At 45.3% G+C, this 26,092-nt stretch overlaps 1 protein-coding gene across 1 annotated transcript in view; it reads right to left on the bottom strand.

Annotated features, from left to right (window-relative positions):
• The window catches only part of LOC118772019 (hepatocyte growth factor-like), a 30,870-nt gene extending 17,171 nt beyond the window's left edge, over positions 1-13,699 (bottom strand). Inside the window, exons 1-6 of the mRNA XM_036520253.1 lie at positions 13,509-13,699; positions 10,153-10,303; positions 8,533-8,645; positions 7,788-7,902; positions 4,002-4,144; positions 2,078-2,198 (exon numbers count right to left, since the gene is read on the bottom strand). Coding sequence (XP_036376146.1) covers positions 2,078-2,198; positions 4,002-4,144; positions 7,788-7,902; positions 8,533-8,645; positions 10,153-10,303; positions 13,509-13,557 — 692 coding nt within the window. The 5' untranslated portion in view covers positions 13,558-13,699. The remainder of the gene's footprint in view (positions 1-2,077; positions 2,199-4,001; positions 4,145-7,787; positions 7,903-8,532; positions 8,646-10,152; positions 10,304-13,508) is intronic.
• Positions 13,700-26,092: the final 12,393 nt, after the last annotated feature.

Genomic DNA, 26,092 nt, shown 5'->3' with positions numbered 1-26,092 from the left:
GAGAATATGGCAATTCCCAAGGCGTGGATGGGAATGCGACAGACTGTTTCAGCACATACTGGTTTTATACAGTCCCCTTTTGATTTGGCATAGCGGAGCATTCATGTGCATATGATGGGAATTACACAGAAATGCCATTGCTCCCTCATGTATTGCACGCAACAGAGGAACGGTCAAGATCAAATGGTGCGCTGTTTGCATAGCTGACACAGTCGTCCACAGATACCCAGCAGATACACAGACACAGGGGTTTAAAATAGCTGAAGCGGTCTCGACGCCATTCTACAGGACGGCAGAGGGCTTGTAACGACACTTCAAGGAAAGTGCATGACATTGGAGAACCTGCATCACAGAAACTCTGACACAGACGGGTGTCTTACTACACCCCGTATGGCCTACCTAGGCCACCGTACTTGGGTGGCAGCTGACAAAACAGCAGAAATCATTGCAAAATGTCCTCTCACTACCCAGCGTGTGCACCTTCCATGCAATGGCAGATGGTTTGCACCATTTTTAAAGACAATGCTAGTAAAATCAACTGAAACACGGGTGACTGCTGCAAAAGGTGAGGTAGAAAGCTATGGAAATTAAAAAAAAAAACATTCCTTCATTTTCCCTCATCTGCTCTCTGAAGAAAGTTAAAAGACATGATTCTGCCCATGAAAGTTATGTGCTGCTTGCACGCGACACCCAGAGCTTTGGACTGAGTGCAAATTTCTCTCTTTTCCACGACTGGCCCGGCAGGGGCGTGGATTCCAGGACCTTGGCAGCGGGTGTCAGCGATGAGAGATGCCTCGGCAAGGACAGGAGAGGAGCGGCATGAGCAGGAACGCTCCGGAAACGGGCCGAGAACAGGCCCTCGCTGAACGCACAGCGCTGCCAACCCGTTAGAGTAGCTCAATAATATCTTATTAAGCCATCCCCAGGGGGGAACAGTTATTAAGCCTAAACATCTGGAGGGTATTACACTGTGTAGCTTAGCCATCCATCTCTATTTACACACACAGCATCATTCACATTGATAGCGTGGCACTCGTTTAATTCTGTCCCCCCCTCCCTGTATTCCTCCATAGAGGGAAGAAAAAGGAATAAGAAGAATAATCTCCATTCTGTAATGTTCGTATCCTTAGAGTTACCAGGCATATCTGTTACACACACATTTCTGCGAACCAACGTAAATTAACCCATTTGTTTGAGGACATTATTTTTTTTTTTCAGAAGTAGGGCAGCCATTTCGAGGGGACATGCGTGTATGTCCATAATTTATCAGCTCGTATCTTAGTCATTCTTATCGCTTTGTGGAAGAGCAGTATGAATAATTTCTGTTCTGCAGTATGAATAATTTCCATTTTGAACTCATTCACAGAGGGGTATCATACCTTTGAGACAGTCACCCTGATATCAACAGATGGATCTTGAGTTGAAAATGAAGGTTGGGGTTTACATGAAGCTAGTGATGGATGTTAGAGGATGTTAAGGTGACACACGGCATACAGTAACTAGGTTCAATTTACTGGTGACTACAGGTTCTTGACAATCCAGGCAGGGCTAAACTACAGCGCCTTCAGTGGTACAACCTTAATCCTTCACACCACTCAGTTACTTTAAATATCAAACACAGTTTCTGAAGAGCTACACCTGAAGGATTACATTAAATGCCTTTAGCAGACGCTCTTATCCAGAGTGACCTCCAGCACAACAACACATAAGGGTATCCGTTCAATTTCGACAAGCAAGTGTCAAACAAGGCTAACAACGCTCCCAGACCAGTGAGCGTGAGCATAACACCGTTCAAGCCCCACCACAAGTAAACTCGTGCAATCTGACTAGGCAATGGAAGCCAAGTATACTACGATACATCGACCACTAGAACACAGGCTGGCACTGTCACTCAGCCTTGTTCTGCAATGCATTGTGGGAAAGGGATCACTGCTTGTGATCGGACTGGGCTGGTTAAGAAGGGGCTGTAAGCCCGTTGAGCGCCTCACCCTCCGGAGCCTGGGACTGACGTGCAGAAGAGCATACACAGAGTGGTGTGGGGGCGAGCCCTTGCCGTGAGAATCCCCCCCTGCTGTACCTTTTAGGGTGGAAGGGGTGTTGGTGGGGCTCCATCAGGTCCCATCTCTGGCACTCTCTCCCGCTCTCCGTGTGGTCCATGGGGCCCCGGTACCTCTCTCCATTGCACTTCACGCATTCCACTACAAACAAGGGAGAATTTCACAAACAGGGACAGAAGACCGCATAAAGACTCCAATTTCAGTCTGTGTTCTTTCTTGCTTAGAAGGCAGGACAAGGGTTAACAAAATGCGCCCCCCCCACCCCACACCCCCTACAGGGGCGTTGTGTGCGGCCTGCCATGTGAATTCAGTTCATGCTGGGAAAGATGAGCAGCGTATTGTGATGCCAGCATGTTTCAATCTCTTTCCATTATGTTTAATGCATTTTGGATGATGTTTTTCTTCTTGTACATTGACTTCGGGGCAATGAGTACTCTTCACTGTCCTTGCTGAATAAATCCATGCCTGCTGTTAACAGCATTAATGTATAACTATATAAAAGTATACATATTTATGTATAGTATTGTCTAGTGTAGTATAGCACAGGATATGGTATTGTATATCATCATATAGCATAGCATAAAGTAATATGGTATTGTACTGTATAATGTAGTTCCTTCAAGATGTACTGCATTTCCATACTAACCAGCAATATATTTCATGGTATAGTCTAAAGAAAAATCCTATTTTGAGTCACATTCAGACATTTACATGAGACAATTCTTACCTGAATTGGACTGGTTCATTAGTAATGTACAGCACGCAGCATACACTCAACATAAAACTACATTTGAAAGCCGCTGGGGTCATGGTGGTAATGTATTTAGAATATTAACACAGCAATGCATATGCAGCACAAAAAAAGGCTATGACTTTGAATATAGCCTGTTATGAGCTTTTCAGGCTTGTCGAACATTCTTCTGCGGCCTAGCACTCCATAAAATTCAGGAAATTATCCCTCCTTAACCAAAATTTTACTTCAAGGTTACAAATTTTTTCGGTTTTGTCACTACATATGCAAGAAAGACAGAGAGAGAGACTGACGCCCTTATCGTCCTTATCTATACCTTGTTACATTATTCATTTTTCTGCTTGGCATCTGTTGCTACCCGGGGTGACTTGGGTCATGCATTTATGTAGCTGGCTGTTTGAAGAGCTCGGTTTAATTGCGTTTGGGGGGTGAAAGCAGCACGGTGCAATGTGCAACTGAAATCGCTCCGGCAGGACGGCGATTGCATTTCGATCGCGCAGGACAGACTTTAACGTGCTGAAAAGGTCACATCCCGGACAGTCCCTGTCTCTCTCAGCTGTTTCCTTTTTACGGCCCACCATGACTCATGCGTGCGGCGGTATGGAAAGAACCGGAAAATATTGAAAACAGGTGTTTATAGGTGGGCCGCTATCCTGAAGCCTTGATTTACTTTCCCCGGTGTTCTCGATTGTGTGAGACTAATTTCAGAGGGAGATTGCCAAGTTTCTCCTCACCGAGGCACCTGTGATAGCATTGGTTGAGCTTTCAGCTCAGCACCTTTGACTTCAAGCCCATCAGATCATTCTCACTCTCCTTCTTCCCCCTTATTAGGTGCAGAGAAGAATCGCTGGTCTAAGATTTTTTTTAAAAAGGACCTGTGTAGGCTGTTTCCTCTGGGACAGCTCGGCTACGCGATACGCATTTGTTCCAAAACTGTCCAATTTCTCCCGACATGTTCACATGGGACTCCTTGGCCCAGATTCCAAACGCAGAACGCCTTCCCCCTTAAACCCTGAATAAGGAAATAACTCGAACGGAACCCTTTTTCATGGGTCGAACGGAATTTTCCGGTTCATTTCAGAGCACACGGAGTGGGGTCGTGTCACACGAACGACAAAAAAACCTCAGCCTCTACCTCTATGTAAAAAAGAAAGGCGGCGGCGGGGGGGGGGGGGGGGGGGGGGGGAGTTTACCCTCAGAGCACTGGGGAATGCCGCAGGACTCTTCCCGGAGTTTGGGGTCAGTTGTGAAACACCACGGTCCCGTTTTCTCATTGTCTGGGTTGCGGCAGTAGTTTTCCACCAGCTCCTTGTCCTTGTGCAACGCCGGCAGAAAGCTGTGTGGAGGAAAAGAGACATTAGATTTGGTGGGAACCACAGGTGCTGGCTGAGTGATTAAAAAAAACATGCTGCAAATACTGCAGGTTATTTCCCAGTGGCAGTGTGGCATAGTGATAAGAAGTAGGGCTTGTAACTGAAAGGTTGCCAGTTTGATTCCATGGTGGGGCGCTGCCCTTGTACCTGTACCTGTCACCCAAAAAATTGCTTAAGTAAATATTCAGCTGTGTAAATGTATAAGGTGTAAAACTAACCTTTACAAGTTTCTCTGGAGAAGAGCGTCTGCTAAATGATTAATAAATAATGTAATGACCACCTTTTCATGGCATGTTGACACTCAATCCTGGCTCCTTAGAGACATTTCAACAGGTTGCAGCTATCAGTGGCAATCTAAGCAACGGACAACATTTTGTGTGGTGAGAAACCTCACCATCTCACTAGAAGAGAGAAAACCTCACTTATCTAACAGCAGCGGACCCCACATTCTGTAATTTGAGTTTTTTAAGAGCTTATATTTATTTACAGAGGAGTATCTTCTCATCAGTCAATACTTGTAAGTCGCTTCCTCGGTACCAAACATTACCTGCGGAAAGGCTTTGAACTGCTTTTCAGAAGGAAGTTCTATAAAGGCTGTATGTTAACACGATAGACGTATCCATCACCTAATCTACAGTGGAGTTACTGCCTTTCGTAGTAGTGGTAAACTGCCTCATATATCTCGTATAGGAATACCTCATGTCATCTTTGGAAGAATACCTGGAAAAGACATCCAAATATTACATCTGAGGATATATGTACATTCACTAATTTCCAGGTGTTGGGCTAAACTCACTGTACATTGCTGTAGCCTTAATTGGATAGTGAAGCTAAAAATGGTAAACACAAGTGATCACCACAACCTTTTGGGAGCTTCAAAAATTTGCAAGTGCTACACCTTGGTCAGTGTTCATGCAGCTCCCTGTCCAGATACAAGCTTTTGATCCATTGGTTGCTATAAACTCACTGAATAAATGTAGCCAAGCCATTGCTTGGAATGGGGGGTTACATGAGACCCTAAACCATTCACCTCCTCGGCATATATTCTTGCGTTTTATATATAAACCAACATTTTTGTTTAGAGCCAATAGTGACGGAATTAGTTTTGGAGGCGTGGCATGAACGAAATGCATTTTGCTCGGGGAGTCCAAAAACCTTAAGACATTTTGCGCAAGAGACCAAACACACAGGCAGTCAGTCAGATCACATTCTTGGGAAGGAGCTCCAAATGACTGGGCGTTCAACAAATCGTGACTGCTGTTTCGAGATCAAAAGATTATGGTAAGGAAAAAGGCTCCCGAATAAAGCGGCCCTGAGCTGACAGGCCATTTGGTTCTCTCTAACTTTAAATCTGGTCAAATTCGGGATCACGCCGGGACATGCTGTTATTACGCTGTTCTCCACACGCTTTTGTGTGGTCTTCTGTTAAGATTCAGAAAGAATCCACTCCCGTCTTTGGATACCACAGTCCTTCTAAACACAATTGTTTTTCCTCTCTGAGTGGCCACTAACATGCAACAAATTTTCTGTCATTACTGGGAACACATAAAATCATTCTGAATATACGAGATCATATCAGCAGCTAATTCAGAATAAAGCATTCTGAACACCGCAGATATGAGGGGTGATTGTAATCCATTAATATCTAGTTAAACACAAGAATTCCAGCCAGGAAAACACTGTGTTCAGTGCGATTCTTCAATTCACGGTTAATTAACTTAACGCATTCGCAAGCCCGCATCCCGAACAACTCGTTACGAAGCGTCAAAATTATTCACTGTGCAACAGCCGAGCAAAGATGATGGGCTGAAACGAATGACAAATGACAACAACTAAAAGACATATTCTGCTGAATGGAGCTTGCAACACTGAAAGAATAGGTTTGGTGACGTGTGTCATTGCTGTGACAAAAGCCTCAAATGTCAAGCTCCTTTCTTTTGTTGCTCTGAAAATGAGGGTACAATCAATACATTTTGAAAAGAGTCAGATTTGCAGGAGCTATCTGAACAAAAATTGAATGCGCTTCTGTCCTTCGAGATTGTCTGCCTGTATGGCTGCTCCATCCAAGAGAATAACACTATGCATTCTTCTAACATTGGCACTGATTCCAAATGCCTGCCCGCTTCTAAACGGCGATCATTGACAGAATATTAAAATGTATGCCTGGGAACATCTCTTTCAGAATAGATATTCCGAATGCGTACAGCCAGAATTCCAAACATTCTAAACTTTGCCTGCACATAAGCATATGTAAACCTATGAAAAGCAGCTCGAGAGACAGTATTCTGATTTTCTCTCCACACAGAACAGCAGTCTCATGTTCAACGCCGATACTCAAAGGGAAAATCTCTGGCAGCCGACTTGCATGGCGCAGGAGCCAAGGGGGTTTAGCTGAAAGGAGAGAGGTGAGCATTTTACTTAAGTCTGTGACTCCAGGAGAACCACTGGAAGACACACAAAACATGAGTCCAGCCCCGCCCCCCCCCCCCCCCCCCCCCCACCCGCCCCGGTTCCCTCTTCATGGCTCATAACTAATACGCAGCAATGCTCGGCGGGGTTTGGCTCTCTGATCAGCTCCCCGGCTCCCGGCAGACTCCCGACCACCTTTAAACCTGTACGCTTTCCAATCCGCCCGCCTGGGCTTCTCTGTAACCTCCTGTCAACAGTCGCCTCCCTTACTAATCTTTGCTTCCATGCGCCTGTAATATAATTTACCTTTGCCAGGCCGATTCAAGCCCCTTATCCTTTTATACATATATCAACTGCTCGCCAGAAACACATGTTCTTAGATTGTAACCTTATGTTGCTCTGCATGAGGCTTAGGCGGATATACTGTATCCAGAGAATTGGTTATTTTAACAATGTCATTGTGATCAGCACTTTTAGAGGACTCTTGTAAGAGTGCTACATAGATGGGCAGGGCTTTGGAATGCTGCTAACTTTATGTTAGCCATTACAATAGAAGGGAACTATAAGCGTTCACTGCTAGCAAAGCTAGCGGATGCCATTACCCAGTCATTACCCACATGAGAGCAGAGATGGCAGTGTAGCATAGTGGTAAGGAGCGGTAAGGAGCAGGGCTTGTAACTAACAGGTTGCTGGTTCGATTCCCTGCCGGGGCACCGCTGCCGTACCCTTGGGCAAGGAGCTTAACCCACAACTGCCTCAGTAGATATCCAGCTGCATAAATGGTTAACATGTACAATTGTAGCCTATGTAAATCTTTCTGGATAAGAGCATCTGCTAAATGCCAATAATGCAATGTAATGTAATGTAATGTAAACTACAGGTGCTCACCGCTAGCCAAGCCAGCAGAAGCTATTCCCCAGTTTGACGGGGGAGGGGCGCTCATGGGAACCACTGCACATGAGCGGCGGGGATGTGCGTATGATGTCACGCTCTCTTGCTGATGCAGCCTAAAGCCTAAAGCCTAAAGCCCAAAGGGAGCTAGCTTTGGGACAGTCAGCTGTGACAAGGAACTGCAGCTGTGAAATCTGGAGGGGCAGTTCTTGAGGACATGCACCAGTGTATCATTATCGGAGTAAGATGGAATCGGAGAAGGTGCAGAGCGCCACAGCATGAGAGGCAAAGGAAGGGCAGTCTCACTTGTGCTCTTGCGGCATGTTCGACGCCCAGGCCTGGCACCGAACTCCCGATTTGGTGACGGACTTGGTTCCCTTGTAGTTTAGCCCGGTGCCGACGATGCACTGCCTCACATAATCTGTGGATAAAAAGCCAGCACGGCAACGAGATTTACTTCAACACACCGATTCTCAATCCTGGTCCTGGGGCCCACCCTGCTCTGCACGTTTTCCATCTTTCCCTGCTCTACCTACCTGACTGGACTCATCAGTGGCACTTTTGATTAGCCGAGCACACCTGATTTAATCAAGAGCATGTTAGTCATTTCAATCAGGTGTGTTTGGAGCAAAGATAGATAGAAGATATGCAGGACAGGGGGGCTCCAGGTGTAGGATTGAGAAACACTGCTTCAACAGAACGCATGCGAGAAAGCAGTAAATGGAACACTGTAATTAACTGGAGGAGAAGTTCCCAAGAAGTTCACATCTCAGTCCAGCGTCACACGAGGGTTATTTGCGAACATACGTAGAATTGCTCACCTGTCAAGAAGCAAAATGGATGGAAGCAACATCTTACTTTTGACGCAAACGCGGACAGGCTACCGCCACTGTAAACTTGGCCCAAGATCCTCAACAGGACAAGATGCGTCAATGTATAAACAAACAACTTCGCCGGGGCTGCATGGACGGCTCTATAGGAGGACGAGCGGAAACGAGAGCGCGCGGAGCCCTGTGTTTAGCTAAAGCTCGGCGTCAACAATAACATTTACCTTTCTTCTCGTAGAGGTCGAAGTTGAAGTCGCGCTCCTTCTGGACCCCTGGAGTGAGGCTGTCGAACGAGAGCCAGTGGCATTTCCTGTTTTTCTGGTCGAAGCCGAACGCTCTGCGGAGATACAGAGGAGCCTGAGATAAACGCTAGGTGATAAAGCTGCAGCTCTAAATGTCAGGCTAGTCATAATCCAAGGGCGTAAGCAGAAAGTAGGCCCATCGTTAAAATTCTTCAATGGTTTGTAAATCTTCACATAGCTGCAGATGGTTTGGCAAACTGGGAGGATAAGATGAATACGGGAAGGAACTCAAACAGCAGAGAGGGGATCCTTCTCCAAAGACACTCTGAACTTTTAAACAAGACCTTCTACACCAACAAGCTGTCGAAGAGAAATCGCCAATTCCTTATTTGTATGTATTATGCAAGAATCCTTAATAAACTGTGTGCAAAAGGGTGAGACTGCAACCTCACTGCTATGTGTCCACAATCTAATTAAGCCAAGCTCCCGCTAATTTTCTTCACCACAAGACTTCAACGGTTTTCAGTGTGATTATTGAGGATGATGGATAACATCATGGATGCATCCAGAAACTGTCTTTCAGGTCAGTGTGTTCTATTCTCTGTTTCAGCCATTCATACTGTATCAGTGATATGATGACTAACGGCTGTTCCAATGGTTAAGGGTTCTACTGTCTATTTTGAGGACATCCATACAATCAAATAAGCAGAATGATTTTGCTTCATTTTGTTTTTTTTCTGTTTATTTTGGAGTATCTCTCTGCTCACAGCTATAAGGCATTGTGCTTGAAATATGCTGGCAACATGTTGGGCTTGGCCACTTCTGGCCAGCTTATTACTATTGAGAACAAGCAGAAATTCAGTTAAGTATGCTGAATAAAGCATTTTCTTTTTGGCCGATTTCCAGCCCGCTGCCTTTCAGCGGTGTCCAGCAACAGCAAGTGCTGATCTAATCATTTGTGTTTGACAGGAAAGTTGAAATGTTCTTCTCTGTGTAAGTGATGGACTTCTATCTTTTTTCCTGGCGCATGCGTTTGCACAACTATGCACAGATTAATCCGGCTAATGACCCAATAAATCAAACCGAACGAGTCAAACAAATGACCCATTGATGTTTACTTCAGACACCTGGGGCTACCTCCGGGCCAATCAGATGTCTGTAAAAAAAATGCAATTTTATGCAACAAACTGAAAACACAAGCTAGAAAAAAACACATTTTACCAGCACTAATGGGATCATGTCAAATAATCCAGTTTGCCAGAACAAGGTTTGACTATCAAATGACTTGTGTGTACACCAATATTAACTTCTCTGGATGCCAAGACAAACATTTAAGCTCTGTGCTAAGCATTTCGGGAGTTATATCTCAGGCTCATTTTTAAATGGACTGGGGGTCGGCATACTTTACAACAGAGTGGCGGCCAACAAGCGCTACAATCCACAGGGGCACCAGTAACCATGAATGGCTTCTGGAAATCTCTCGATCTATCCAAAGGTCACGCTGTGGCTTCGGGGCATTGTCTTTCCCAAATGGTGCTGAGAAGAGATTTTTTTCCTACACCCTAAACACAGTCATGGTGTGGGGAAAGATCTCACACGTACCTGCAGGTAAAAGGTGTTCTGTTGCGGCTGCACCTCCGGGCGCACTTGGCCACGGTGAGGGACTTTTTCTTGGTCAGGAAGGAGGCGTCTGGTGCATAAAGGCGAACCCCATCACTCTTCTGGTAATCCTGTAGGGGGTTTCTCTTGCTTTCTGCAAAACATCATGGGGCAGGAGATTGAGTGAGAATTCCATAGCAGGAGCTCAGAACAGTACAGCCAGCAGCATCTGAGCTGAGATTCGGCGTCACCCCCATAACAGGGGCTCCTGTACAACCAGAAGCATCTGAGCTCAGATCTCAGATTCAGCATCACTCCCATAACAGGAGCTCCTGTACAATGGAGAGTCAGAATCACTCTCATAACAGGGGCTCCTGTACAATGGAGAGTCAGCATCACTCTCATAACAGGGGCTCCTGTACAGCTGACAGCCAGCATCATTCCCATAACAAGGGCTCCTGTACAGCCAACAGCATCTGAGCTGAGATTCAGCATCACTCCCATAACAGGGGCTCCTGTACAGCTGAGATTCAGCATCATTCCCCTAACAGGGGCTCCTGTACAACTGAGATTCAGCATCATTCCCATAATAGGAGCTCTATTACAGCCAAAAGCATCTGAGCTGAGATTCAGGATCATGCCCATAACAGGGGCTTCTGCACAGCCAGCAGCATCTGAGCTGAGATTCAATATCACTCCCATAACAGCAGCTCCTGTACAGCTGAGATTCAGCATCATTCCCCTAACAGGGGCTCCTGTACAACTGAGATTCAGCATCATTCCCATAATAGGAGCTCTATTACAGCCAAAAGCATCTGAGCTGAGATTCAGGATCATGCCCATAACAGGGGCTTCTGCACAGCCAGCAGCATCTGAGCTGAGATTCAATATCACTCCCATAACAGCAGCTCCTGTACAGCCAGCAGCATCTGAGCTGAGCTTCAGTAACTACCTTAACAGTGCTCCACTGCAACCAGCAGCATCTGAGCTGAACTTCAGCCTCACTTCACCCTTCGTGTTTTATTAACTTGTCACACTGAATCTAGTTCAATAGGAAATGTGTACACAACCCCGCTCCACCCATCAAAAGGAAGAGCGGAGCCGTGACTAACAAAATCAAGATTGTTGTTATTTAAAATTCCGGTACTTTAAACAAGCTCCCTGTTTCACAGAGATACTGGGACATTTCCTAGTATCTCAAAAGCCCAAAGGTTGCTTTGCACCCGTTGTTTAAAGGAAGGGCAAATTTAATTTGACCTTGATAAGTAGAACCATCCTCCTCGTCACTCCCTAACGACTCATCTGAACTTGTCTGTTGGGGACGCCCGATCTTACCGGCCCCATTACTCAACTACGTCCCGAAAACAAGAGGGGTATCTAATTTTCCCTCTTCAGCATGAATCAGTGAGCGCGCTGGGACTCGTACCCGAGACCTCCAACCTCACATCACTTTATTCTTCTGCTGCCAACTTTCGAAACGCTCAAAAGGGTCCGGCATAATCCGAAAGGTCGTTACTGTTCCTGCAGTGTATTCCCACGAGCCAGTTAGTTAATTCATCATCGCAATTTTAACACACACTTTATTTTGCGCTACGTTTTTTTATTTCATCCCCGGCATCATTCATGCAACCCTACAAAAGCACTGTAAACTCTATCTCGCGTTTTACTATTAATTTTAAACCATGTTTATAATAGCCTAATGCTGTGGTGAAAATCGTTTTATTAATTTACGTTTATAAACATGAACATTAAAGTAGCCTAGGCTACGTTCTTGTATGAAGAAATAACTTTGTTTCGACCGGGTTTTATTATTTGACAGACACAGGGTTATATCTGACATCCGTCAAATGCAGGCTAATTATGCAGGCTAAACCTTTACTGGACCGCATAATTAACTTTCTCATCCATCCTTTATTAGTTAGAGGTTTGCCCTTAAATACCACGAATGGGACGCCTGATTGTGGCTGTTTCTGATTCTAAGAGCAACGATTTACTCAAGACTTATGTTAATGACTTCAAGATTCGACTGAATCCCATGGTGAATATCAGAGAATCCTAGGTTAACCTTGCTATTTTCATTTCAAATGCCAAAACCAGCACAGAAGTGCGTTTAAGTCGTTATCTCCTCATACGTGAAAAATGTACTGAACAAAAACAACCCACGAAGCTTAATGATAACCCGCTATTCAAAATAAAAAAGATCCCGACGACTCCTTATGCTCTCTTAAGATCCGCAGATGTTTCTCTGTTTGCCGTGTGCGCGTCATGTCAACGTGAGATGTGTATTTTGAAGACTCGAATAGAGTTCGGATGAGGCTGATCTCTTGCAGATTACTGCAGTAGTTCACCGTCCGACGTGAGGCTACGGCGAACAGAGGGTGGAGATAGATTTATGGCTGTTCTCCACATGCAACGCTGTACCTCATTTGATTGCTCGCATTTCTTCGTCAAGCGTCAAACCAACAGATAACTCTAATGCAGGCGGACGCTTTTTTGATTGTAACCCAAGGCAGCGGTGAAAACATATTTTACGACAGTAAAACATTGATGCATATCAAATGATCTACGTTCGCATTCATTAAACGATCCTTTTTTTTCTGCAGAATTTCTCAAGCGATATAATTTTCTTAAGTGCTAAGCGTTTCTTTGGGAGTCAACTGTTCTCTAGCTCTTTTGATGTTCAGTCCTTAGTTGACGTTCGTTTGTCGCGGGGGTTTTCGTGTTTATCCTTCACCATGTAAAGAACGTGCATCTGACAAGATTGAGTCTCTGCGTGAGCATGGACTTGAACACAACGGAGAGAACCACAAAGTTTCGACGCTTGAATGGGGAAATGGTTGTCGTTACGGCCGCCTACAGATGATATCTTAACAGCTGCTACAATGTATTGCAGACATCTACCAACAAATGCATCTCTTTTAAAAATCATTATGACGTTGTCCGGCGTCCCTTATAGCCATTTACAGTTAAGTTCCTTCAGAATTAATGTTGCATGTAAGAGCAGATTATATGTTAGAGGTTATATAGCGATAAAATAACGAATAAACTTTAACAACTTTGCAAACGTGCAGCAGTCTTCAGCTACCCTTTGTGGTACATGCAAAGCGTTTCACTTCAAGGTCATTTAAAAAAATAATTTGCCATGCAGCACACCGGGGTTCAAATGTATGCATATATACATAAAGGGTTCAATGCACCTAACACCGCCACAATGTCTGTAAGTATACGATTTTCTTTAAAAGTAATAGGCAGCTTAATATGTGGTCAACCCAAAGTGACTGACGCAGCGCTTGCAACGCACATCCATTCGCTGCCTACGGTGCGCATCTCCATTCCATCAAAAGCCCACACAAACTTACCTGAGTGGACCACGAGAGTGACACATAGAATAACCTTGTAAATCCACATGGCTTGTCGCCTTCGTCGCTTAAGGATAAGAAATTCCGAGGTTCGCAAAATGACTGAGGTTGCGCCTGTTTATAAGGTCTGATATCACCATTAGCCAGCGTAATTAACCGGAAAATCCGCACCGCTGCAAAGATACCCACTAACTGGAAAGGACCTGTACGCTGCTCAGCCCACTAATACGACTATATCGCATAGTTCCCCCTCCCCCGCAGCAACGGCACTTAAAGGGAACCCTACCCCGCTCTGCGCGCAGCTTCTAACAAGCGGTTAATTTATTTATCTAACGGGGGGTTATATCACCGAAGGGTGTCATGTTTGAACAGTTGCATGTCATTCCCTTTAGCGTCGGCTGTTGGCCGTGCGAAGGGGATAACCTGCCCGTGCTGAAGTGCGCGCTTGTGCAGCTGGTCAGACAACTTGGGCGCAGCGAGCGCGCATCCAGCGTTGCGCGATGTAACGCCAATTACTCGATATAAAAGCTCTGGGTCTGACCTCGTTTTGAATTATGTGAGTCGTTCCACGGGGAGACATGCGCTGATGACCTTCGAGGCAAGAGCACTTGGCAAGGGAGGACTCCCGCGCTCCCTGTAGCGCTGCCAGCTTGGGTCCTGCATACAAAGTAGTGTGGTATGCTTTCCCTAGTTAATAAATTGAGACATCGGGGCAATTTCGAACAAATGTACCCTTTTTGCAGGTAGTGACGATTCTGGTGATTATACGGGTGTACTTAAGAAAAGATCTGCCTTCAGAGTAGGCTACTCAGGCATCAACAAAAGATGCACACAAGATCTCCAAGACAACATAGACTACACAATAACCTTGGGACAAAAAGACATGGACCCGTACACCCGTGAACGCAGCTGCTTAGACATAGAGGGATCATAAAAAATACACTCTAATAACATTTGTACTATCAATATGACATGAATGTGATATGTTGGCAAGTCGCCTTACAATTTATCTTGATGCATGAAGTGAAGGCGGGTTGGCGGTTATTTCAAATGTCCTGAAGGGATATCGGTTATTTTTCTGGATGACTCCACGGCCGTTTCTGTTTTCAGTTCGTGATTTCTGCCTTTATTACAGTAGTCCACAAAGACCACAATCCCCTCATGAGCCGAAAGTAAGGCAGAGTACACAAGAATGCTAGCGGCTGAAAATCTTATTTGCCCCACCACTAATTCCTGATAGTTGAAAATGTCAGAGCATTATTGTCAGATTTTGATATTTTCTAATCCTGCGCCACCAAGCCAGTAAGAGAGATAACTGTCTCCCGGTGTGTTTTGGACACCTCCCAAGATCAATTTGTCTGACAAATGTGGTCAATACGATTCCCCTCTGACAACGTGATTGCGCTTGGTTCAGTGCAAAAGCTCAGCTGGAAAGGCAGCCACAGAGTCCGTGCTAAATACAGCTGGATCCAGTCCCATTAAGGTGCTTTGTTTTGCAAAGTGTTGCCAGGGTTTATACGCACAAGCCAGGGCGTTATTTCACACCATTTCTCACTTTGGACATTAATGGGATTTTAGCGTCCTCGACAGATTCTGCCAAGACGGGCTGTAACGACTTGGTTTCATCTAGGAAGCCGATCGCAGCTTTGAAGATCTGCTTATCGTGAGGACGTTTTTTGTTTCACGCACAATAGAAGTCAAAAGCTTGGACACACTTTGCTTTCTTTATTTTGACTATTTTCCACACTTTAGAATAATAACATAGACATCAAAACAATGAAATAACACACATGGAATTATGCAGTGACAAAAAAAGCGTTATAAACATATTCAAAACAGTCTTATATTTTAGTTTCTTCAAAATGGCCTTTTTTTTGCTTCATGGTGCTCTGAGACACGGAAAAAACATGTTTGCCGAATATCAACATATAGTGCGGGTAGAGTTAGTGATAGCACTGTCAGGCTTCATGAACGGAACCTCACAATAGGCCGACCTGTGCTGTACTTTCGGTGACTCACTGTTTTTAACGAATTATCGCTTTTTGCTATGGGGAGAAGCATTTTTTGATTGGTTAATCATAGTCAACGATTGACATCACGTGGTAGCCTCATGGAAACCTCACCCTCCCCTAACTACATTACATTACATTTATTCATTTAGCAGACGCTTTTATCCAAAGCGACTTACATAGGTTACAGTTCTTTACAATGTTATCCATTTATACAGCTGGATATTTACTGAGGCAATTGTGGGTTAAGTACCTTGCCCAAGGGTACAGCAGCAGTGTCCCAGCGGGGATCGAACCGGCAGCCTTTCAGTTACTGCTGAGAGTCCTGCTCCTTGACCACTATGCTACACTGCCGCCCTACTAGAACTAGACTAGAAGTGGTGAGCCAAATGAGGTCGTTTGGTTCTGAGTTGATGACTGGGACAGACGAAAATCCTTCATTACAACTTATACTGTTTGGGTCCTATAACTGCACGTCCCTGGTCTCCCATGCAATATTTGTTCTTGTGGTAGGAAACAGACAACATGACAAGAGCCAGATGACCCGCGCATTTTTTATACTTTCCCCCAGGAGTCCGGGTTATTAGCTGCCCATTACAATACTTGAAAGTATTTCATCAGAGAGGCCTCCCTGTTGATTTGGACACACGTCATTTCTACCCTGGATCAAAATCTCCTCAATAAATACAAATCTTACATGTTTTTTTCCTCCTTCGTGCCTTAGCCCAGCTATGAGACTGGAACACACACACACATTAAAAAGCAATTGAAGGCGGGCCAGTCTGATGCTGAAAAACAAAGAAAAGCTGATTACAGTGAGAGTTTCTGGCCAAAGCAGAATTGTGCGTATGGAAAACTAACATGTACGGAAATTCAAATGACCAGGTCCTAACCTTTTTTTTTGGATAATTGAAGCAAGTGATGCGTTTCTAAAACAGGTTGTGTTTTGACTATCAAACATTAAAAACAAACTGCACTATATTTATATTCTACTGTACATATCTGTAAGAAATACTGCTTTGTGTATGATGTGCTCAAATTAAATGAGGCCTGATTTGACTGAACTTTTCAAAGGGTAAATGACAGCACTATACCAATTTTTCTGCAAAACGTCAACTTGGAGACATGTCTTACCAAGCAGTACACGTGGGGGTCTCTTTACGGACATATGAATTCCCCCAAAGGGAAAAAGTGTACCAGCCCTAAACAGAAGAACATGCAATAAATGACCCCCCCAAGCTCCATCACAAGACCTGTTAGATTAGTATGTGTGCCATGGTGCAAAACAGCAGCAAGGGCTTGCTGAAGCAAAGCACATCCATCAGCTGTCAAACGGGCATAGAGAAAGCAGTGTTTTTTCTTCACTGGGAACATGAAGAGAGGAGAGATTGATCATGCTAACGAGTACATCGTGTTAGCAGGTTGAGGCTCCTTTCAAGCGGGTCAGGGCCGCTGGGTGAGGTCTCTGCCCCTCCTCTAGGGGCGGGGACGTCAACGTCGTCACCTCCCGTTCTGAAGGCGTGGCCCCTGCCATCGCAGGAGGCGTCCGTCTCATTGGTTTGTCAGCAGCTGAGCTCCTCCAACTTAAGGGAGGTCTTCAGCTGGGGAGGAGAACTGTCCTTTTTTGTACGCAGCAGAGATTCTCATCCGTCAACTCCATCCCTGACGGCTGTCACATGACAACACTGCCTCCCATTAAGGGCCGGCCTTTTTGTTGAAAAGTCACTTGATGCTAACAATCGGAGACTGAGGCTCCATGAAGTCCGTAACGAGAGGAGATTCAATGAGCTTTCAGCCAACCAAGAACACTTTACGAAGCAAAGCAGTGTGATTGTGTGATTGGTTCAGATCGAAGAGTCACAATGGCCATCTTCCATTGCAGACTGAAGACCCACCTCTTCAGACTGCATCTAGGTTCCACCTGCTACCTCCAGTAATTGATGTTTATTTTACATGTAGTATTGTGAAGTATTTTGGATTCTGTGATCTAGCGACTGATGTACGGTAGTATACTTGGCTTACATTGCTTAGTCAGGTTGCACAAGTTAACTTGTGGTAGTGTTCGATTGGTTTTATGCTCACACTCACTGGTCTGGGAGTGTTGTTGGCCTGGTCTGACACTGTTGCTCATTCAACATGAACGGATACACTTCTGTTCTATTGTGCTGGAAGTTGCTCTGGATAAGAGCATCTGCTGAATGCATGTAGTGTAATGTAATGTAATGTAACACATGGTAGCTCCACTCCCTTTGCACATGGCTTCCTTTGCCTGCTTAAAAATGAGCGGAGAGAAAAAAAAACCAGCTACACTTAACGACAGCCCCCATAATAAAAACAGTGACACGAGATGGCGGGGACATTAATGTGTGTCCTTCATAATATACACAGGTAATACAGAGCAGATGTGGAAGTGTGTTAAAGGGTTGGGTTCGAAACCCCACACATAAATCCAGTAACCACAATCTGCTCTGGAATACGCGGCAGCAACCTCGACTTAAACACCGTGCTCAACCAAACCGACTCAGGCCAAGAGTATCAGAAGATCTCCTGATTGTTTTGACATGCTAAATTGCATTAGGATCAGCACTGACATAATCACCGTGGGCCTGAAGAACACCTACAGCATTTGGAACAGAAACCACCTAATTCCAATTAGGCCCCCGAAAGTCCCTCGCGACTTTAGCGGGTCAGGCTCACCCCATTTCTCTCCTGCCGTCTCTTGATACCGAGTAAACGCACCTCAGACTAAACAGTCTGGCCAAAATTAATGAGAAAAAGATTGCGGCCCTGCCGCACGAAGGCGGCGGGTACGTGGCACCCCAATCTTATGGGCCGGCGGCACCTCCGAAAGCACCTCAGGACTGCCTAACCCCACTCTCAAGCCTGCCCCCCCATAAAGCACGACTCCATTAAAAGCCCAGGAAAGCCCATTTGAGGCCTATGAAGCCTGGCCTCGGTGGACAATAAAAGCCTGTAACAATAGTGTTAGTGTTATTAGAAAGGGGCAAGCCAGATGACACCCCCATTGCCTGTTAACTCGTTCCACGTGCGACTGAACACAACTAAATTGCTCCCGCCCTGATGATAAACTTTCAAGTCACAGCAGGGTAGCATTGTAATTCTTTTGTGTGTGTGTGTGTGTGTGTGCGGTGTTATTATGTGTGGTGTGTGGAGAGGGAAGCTCTTGGGGTATAAAGAGTCTTCGTTTGGCTTTGAAGAGATTTGTCGTGCAGGAACTTGAGGTGGTGTCAGGTTTCACCTACGGCAAATTACCTGAACCCGAGGCTGACCTCAGCCTCCCCCATGTGTCTATCTGCGGTGGGTGGGGTGGGATGTAGGGGGGGAGGCTGTAGATTTTGCCTAACATTAAGGAGCGTGACTGGGAGACAGGATGTGGCTGGTACGGAAAGGGGTTTTGCCAAAAGTCACGCCGTGATCTGCTACATGCACTGTTTATGTAAACTGCGTTCCGACCAGATTAGGTCCCCAGACCCTAAGTGGTCCTGTTTTGCCCCTTTGCGTGCTCTTGATGTGGTCTGAATGCAGTCAGAAGGCTAACAAAAAGGCCACACGCAACAGTCATACTGGCGTGAGTTCCACCTCCTGTCTGAGATGAGGTGTACTTGCAGCTATGCGATAAGACACAGGAAAAACATTCACTCTTCAGTCCAGATGTCAAAAACTTGGAAATCATACCCAAAAATCTCTCCCTAAACAAACAGCCCACTTCCTACATTAGATTTTTTTCTGTTAATCAGCATTAACTCAAAAGCGCCTATTTTTTTTTAAATTATTTTTTAGTAACTTACCTGCGTTTCTAAACTGAAGAAATATTCTGTATGCTTCAAGCACTGCGCAAGCAGACAGAAAACGCAATAAGTTCCATCGGTAAGTGATTCAGATGGCTTTTACGAATGCTGTACATCAGCAAGCTTGAATAGCATGCATCATTAGAAGTTTGTTTTAGTTATTAACACATACAGTGAGCTCTCATTGGCTACCGCTATGGTTCCACAGTTGATTAAAGCAATGAAAGTTTTGCCGCATTGTTCCAAAGACTTCTGTGGTTTCATGCGCTTGTGTCCCTACCGGCTAGCTTGTACCTTGCCTGGCCGGCTGCTGAAACTTGGTCATGCGGAGCTTCTAGTATTGTTGACTCCTTATAAGGCTATTTCTTGTGCGGCGCTCTGCCTCACGTGTAAGTCGCGTTGGATAAAAGCGTCTGCCAAATGAATAAATGTAAATGTAGTTCTCGACCTGAGGTTGGCGGCTCGAGGCCGCTGTGTTTCCAACCCTGCACCTTTGATCGGAGGTGACAGATGCGTCTGGAAGGCGGGGCGCACTGCTCATCCACCCTTCATTTTTCGGTTTATGGCGTGCCGCCACATTTAAATCACGGCACTCTGACATGGCGACGCGAAACACGTGAACCGCTTTCCTGACCGCGCGCGCGTCTCCGATTTGTAAGCTCACCTAGTGCAGCTTCTACGCTCATCAAACTTTGGGTTTCGGTTAGCTTCGCAAGGTGACAGATACCCCAAAGCGTGGGCCCTTTCTCATGTGAAGAGAATATACCACCGCATTCGACCTTTGTTCGCCTTCTGTCATGTTCTATAGGATTTACATGGCTTAAAAAAAAAAACCTCACGTCGTTGTTAATGCAGTGGATGTCGTGTCTGCGCTCACATCAGAGGGGCAAATTTCCGCCTCGTGTCTGCAAAGCTCATGTTCCACATGTCTTGTGGTGCTAGAAAATATCTGTCCAGTCAGAAATAATATAAAGTGTGTTGTTTCCAGGCCTGAATCTAAAACTGAAACTAAACTGCAATAAACGATTGTACAGAAGGTCGAAATTGTTGGTTTTTTCCATAAATGCTGTCATTACAATGCAGAATAATTATGTTTATCTCGGCAGCACCCAGTGAGGTTCAGGGAACTGCAAGTTGAAGTATATATCTTACATTTACAGAAATCAAATTGGCTTGCTGCTGTCAGTGTTCAGCAAATTCTTATCTGTTCGCTTTTTTTTTCCTATTACAGTCTGGGGTAGGGGTGTTTGACAGTAGAAACAGGGTCTGGTCTATGTTTTCAGCGAAAGATTCACATTTTAGAAAAAAAAAACACATTATCTCAGAACCATAAACATGTGCTGGCACTTTGGTCTGGTACTCAACCTGTTAATTACCACACCCAGCAGTCTATAAAAGAGCTTTCGATTAAGGCAGCCATTGTTCCTCTTGTTGCCTGCGAACTGCAGATGTATAATTAGCCCATTAATAGTACCCTGGTGGAGATGCGAACCAGCTGCTGAGCTCCGCTCGACAGTGACGAGCTCTTCTGAGTGGAAAAGCAGCCGCAGGCGCCTTATCGGGGGTGCCCAGGGACCTGCAATAAGTCGGAGCGCCATTTTGGCCGACGCTAACACCCCCCCCCCCCCCACACCCCCTCGTGTTGCTGGCTAGGAAATCTCGCGGGCCGCATCAGTCAGCGTTTTCGCCACGCAAACCAAAATCGTGTCGGCCGCCGGACTGCTTTTTCGATGAGGCAGCGCCTCGGACATCTGCGAATGTTTTTCCGCTTTTACCCCGATGGGGGTGAATCACCCTCACGAGGGACGGCCGGAGCAGACATGAGGAATGCAGGCCGGGGTTGACGATGTCGTTGCTGGACCAACAGATGCGTCAGGAAGGTCTTGGTGAGTCCCAGTGAAACAGGCTACTGCTTGGACTACTATTGGCACAGTTTTCTCTTGGGGTTCTCTTGGGGCGGCTCTACCTCTGGATGTAATCACCCGATTGGCCTGTGTGGTGGCGGGGTGGGAGAGGTTGGTGTAAGGGGGGGCAGTGTGGTTAAGGAGCAGGACTCGTAACTGAAAGGTTGCCGGTTTGATTCCCCACAGGGGCACTGCCGCTGTACCCTCGGGCAAGGTACCTAACCCAGAATTGCCTCAGTAAATATCCAGTTGTATAAATGGATAACACTGTAAAAACCTGCAATTGATGTAGGTCGCTCTGGATAAAAGTATCTGCTAAAATGCCAATAACGTAATGTGTGTATGTGTGTAGAGCAGGAAGAGGAGGGCGTGGCCTCCCTCTGCCATGTCACTGCTGAGGAAATTCGGCTGACACCTCTATGGATACACTGCATGCCAATACCCCCCCACCTCCCCCCTCCAATCCCACCAATTCCACCGTCCTTTCAACACATGCCAGGGTTCTGCCCACACCCAGCGGCTCCCTCGCCACCCGGCTCTGCTGCGTCATCAAAGGGTGGACTCAATTCCTGTTCCTGTTGGAACTGTCAATCAGCGGAAAGAGGTATTTATTAACACCATGGCTTGGTGAGAAACACTACAGCACGGGCGTTAAAACAGAGTACACTCTTTTTGAATGGAGAATGTCTACTTTTTTTGACCAATCCACTTGGGGACACATATTATGTCTTTCAGCTGATTCAGGCATGGTGCTTATCAGGCATGGTGGGTGACCTTGTGTCTTTCAGCTGATTCAGTTAAGTCCGCGCCCAATAGGTGTGGTGGGTAACCTTTCAGACGGTCACCCGTCATACAATTCCCAGTAACATTGCCTCTGCTACCGCCACCACTGCTATGACTTCGAGTGTTAAAGACAACAAGAGCAGCCTGCATTCAATTTGACAATGTGATGTAAAGTGCCTGGTCTGCTGTTCTGTCTCATAGGTAGGAGGGGGAACGTTTAGCTGGAATGCCATCACTTAATACTGAAAGGCCATTGATTAACACGGGACATAAAACACCTTTCTTTGCAGCACAATGCGATATTTTGAATTAAAACATTGCTGTCTGTGAGTTCTGCGGAGAGTGGAAACTGCCACAGCTCAAAGGGGGCTTGCGGGGGGTCTGCGTTTGCGTGGTATTTATGTGGGTTTTGGAGAAGTCTGAGATCTCACAAATATCTTGCAAATGGTCGCACAGTACTTATATGGCAAAATAATTTCTCACTACTCACTGATCTGCAATGAGTAACATTGGGGGTGACATTTATTTACTGCCCCTCAAACACATGCAAACCACGTATGTTGTTGGACATAAAGAGTGCTGTCGATAAGAAAAGATAGGAAAGCCTGGGAGTCACACACAGCAGCTGACTATGACAGTGTACTTTACATTATTGTCATTTAGCAGACACTCTTATCCAGAGCGGCCTACATAGGCTACAATTCTTACATGCTAACAATTTATACAGCTGGATATTTACCAAAGCAAATTTGGGTGGAGTACTTTGCCCAAGGGAACAGCAGTAGTGCCTCTGCAAGGAATCGAACCAGTTATGAGCCCTGCTCCTTACCACTATACCCCCTACAATGCCCCGTTTGTATTTAAATTTGTCCATTTGATTTATATGTTTTATCAGTATATCCATTTTTTCAGGACACTGTCTTGAAACGCGATGCAAGCTTACACAATGTAAACGGTCTGTCTTACACATGATCACGGTTACCCTAAATGTCCTTAATGGTGGATGAATGTCCCGAGCCCAGAGACCAGAACCCATCTGGACATCTTTGTGGGAATTTGCGCTCTGTAATGATGGCTGGAAGACAATCGATGTTGCCAATTACGATTCTGAAGATCAGCTTAAATAGAACTACAAAGACCACAGGTCAAAATAAATATGTGCAAAGACCAAGCCTTTCAATGTTCTGTCTCTTGTGCCATCCTGATATACAAGGCATGAGAGAAGATTACAGGCTTCTCCCATAATTACATTATATATCATTAATCACAGTTGCTGGACAGCTTCAGATGTGACAGTTAAGTGTCGTCAAACCTTTATAATGCAAATGAGAGCCTCCCTGGACAGTGTCTTCACAGTGGTGTCCATAAATACTGAAACCCACAAATTAAAACAATCTGTTCCGGCAATTATTCACAAGCCGCAGCGATAAAACAAAGCCTTAACAAAGCTGTAGCTGTCTTCCACTCTGTTCCCCACTTGCTTGAAGTTGAAAAAATTGGTTTCTACACATTCTGCTCTGATATTTTGTGTATAGAGAATCCACTAAAAAGACTTCAATGTATATAGACACGCACAAAACTATTTTCAGTCCTTCATGACTTTATCTCCAGAGGGAGTTACATTTTTATTGAATTTTTTAAAATACTTTTCCCCACTTTATGTGTTTTTTTTGGAATTGCCAGTTGGATACTGTTATCCCTCATTCCAAGGAACACTGGAGGAGGATAGTGAACGCTATGAAATTTGTGACTAGTTTTCACACTGCCCAAGATGAGAAGCCCATGCCGATATACTGCCCCTATCCCTTGTGGATGGTTCTGCCATTATGGGCTCCCGGTCATTGTCCACTGATAACACAGCTGAGATCAAACTCGGGTGATAGGCGTTAGCTTGCAGTCACAGTGAATGCCTTATCTGCAGGGGTCTTTAGCGGCAGGAATTACTTTCTACATTGGTCACCTGTTGCAGTGTGTGGTAGTGACTGAACTTATTAGGCCGTAACTTTTTGGAGAGCTAATCCAAAATGAAAGAAGAAAGTTTGGCTTGCTCCATGCTTCTGTTTGTTGAGAGGAAGGCAGAGGCAAGTATTTAACAGACTGAGTCGTGACACACAATGACCTTGCCCCCCCCCCCCATCCCCCCTTCACCCACTAAGGTATCCATTTACATTGACCCTCTGATATAAAGACAATTGCATGATTACTGTGTGAGCTATGAGAGCAGGACCCACAAAGCCAAACATCTGGACGTCATATCGCAGATGTGGACAACCAATCCTTTTGAAAAGGCCTGGAGGACAGCTCCGAAACGCATCAGCCCTGAAGGGGAGGGGAGAATCTGACAGGAGGCTCCCACGGACAGCCTCCTGACGAATCTGGAACAAGGTCTACGCCGTGCCATCTCAAATTGATCTGCTGTTCGTCCGACCCAACAGGCGCCTTCTGGGGACACTTAAAAACGTCCTCTGAGGTCGACCGAGTCCCGGGGTCGGCGGTAGCAATCATCAAAAACAGGAAATAGCTTCTCAGCACTTCTTTTTTTAACCCTAAAGACCGTTTGGCGACATCTTGCGTGGGCATCCATGCGCTAGGCGAATCGAGTCACAGATGGTGTCTCCCGATGCCTTTGGTCATGGTCTGAATTGATTTTCTTGTCAAAGGGCTCATTCCTTACTGCGGCCGCAGTTCTGATTCGAATACTGTACGCCTGTCTGTGCGTTACCGATTCATATGATCATTCCTTTTATCAGCAGTGGGAACACAGGACATGGCATTTCCTGAATGACGCAAAAAACCAACTGAAGTCATCTCAGGTGTTCTGGGTGAGACCAACAAATACCTACCTATATGTAACTGGCTAAAATTGGTATTGCACATACATACAGGGAACATCAAGCTAAGCTGAGCTTATATACTTTAAGTAGAATGTTCAGCAGAGTGTACCGTATGCTATATTTGCTTAGTAATTATAATTTTTAAAAACCATCATCTGTAAATAAAATACTCATTCTTAGTCTAGACAGGGTAATTGCTCTAATCTCAAGGGTCTTCATCATCAAGTGAACTTCAACAGGACTGCATGATGTCACATGCATAATGTAGGAGGAATTTTAAAATCTGTCATCAGCAATGAAATGGGCTGACAATTAATCAGCAGCTAATCAAATTACTAAGCAACTAAGCAAATTACTATCTTGCAGTGATAGATTCTCCTCTTTTTTTCCCCCAAGGCCAGATATAGCTGGCTGCAGTTCTAACCTCTTCCCTCTCTCCAAAGTGAATCAGAGGAACAGCAGAGTTCCAGACAAAGGGACGTTTTCAGAAAACATCTCACACACATTTTCAGGGACTCGTCCCGAAGGAGGACCTCTCTGAATCCCTCACAGAAGTGAGTGCTTGTCGGGGTGACGGACCAACCTCTTCACTCTTCTTCCTCGACGGGAATGGTGGGTGGACTGCATTCAAATGAGAGTCCATACAAAAGATAGTAATGATAAACTTTTATTCTGAATATACTGTATTTCCACAAGAGTTAACACATTATTAGGATTATAAACATATTTTTTTTTTCCCCTGTTTAACATTATAGTACAAATTTATACAAAAAATTGATTCAGGCTAGTCAAGTTCCACAAAAGTGTAATGTATGAAAGCACAATCATAGGATATTGAGTGAGGGGCCCGGCCTAGCCGCTGCCACTGTGAAGTGGCAGGCGAGAGCCCAGAAGTTTAAACACACACCAAGCAATCTCAATAAAACAGTCCAGGAAACAGCATGACCCAGAAAAGAACCTGCGCGAAAAAGGATCAACAGCATCAAGTACACGTCCAATCACAACGCGACATTGGCTCCCGTAGCGACAGCATCTGATTTCAGCACTTACAGCCGTGAAGGGAAATGGAAAAAAAGAAGGAAGAAAAAATAAACCCTTCCGCATGTTGAGGTCATTTTGGGTGACGCGACCTGTCTTTTACCCTGTAGATTGATCCTTCATTGCCGAACCTTCGTTTTCTGTGAGCGCGTACACTTGAGAAGCCAGCTGAAGGTAGGCCCGTTCCACAACCCTCACATGTTTTGG

This window comes from Megalops cyprinoides, chromosome 25, assembly GCF_013368585.1.
Source record: "Megalops cyprinoides isolate fMegCyp1 chromosome 25, fMegCyp1.pri, whole genome shotgun sequence".
Taxonomy (NCBI): domain Eukaryota; kingdom Metazoa; phylum Chordata; class Actinopteri; order Elopiformes; family Megalopidae; genus Megalops; species Megalops cyprinoides.
The sequence above is the reverse complement of the archived record's forward strand: the minus strand, read 5'-3'. Positions and strand labels throughout refer to the sequence as shown.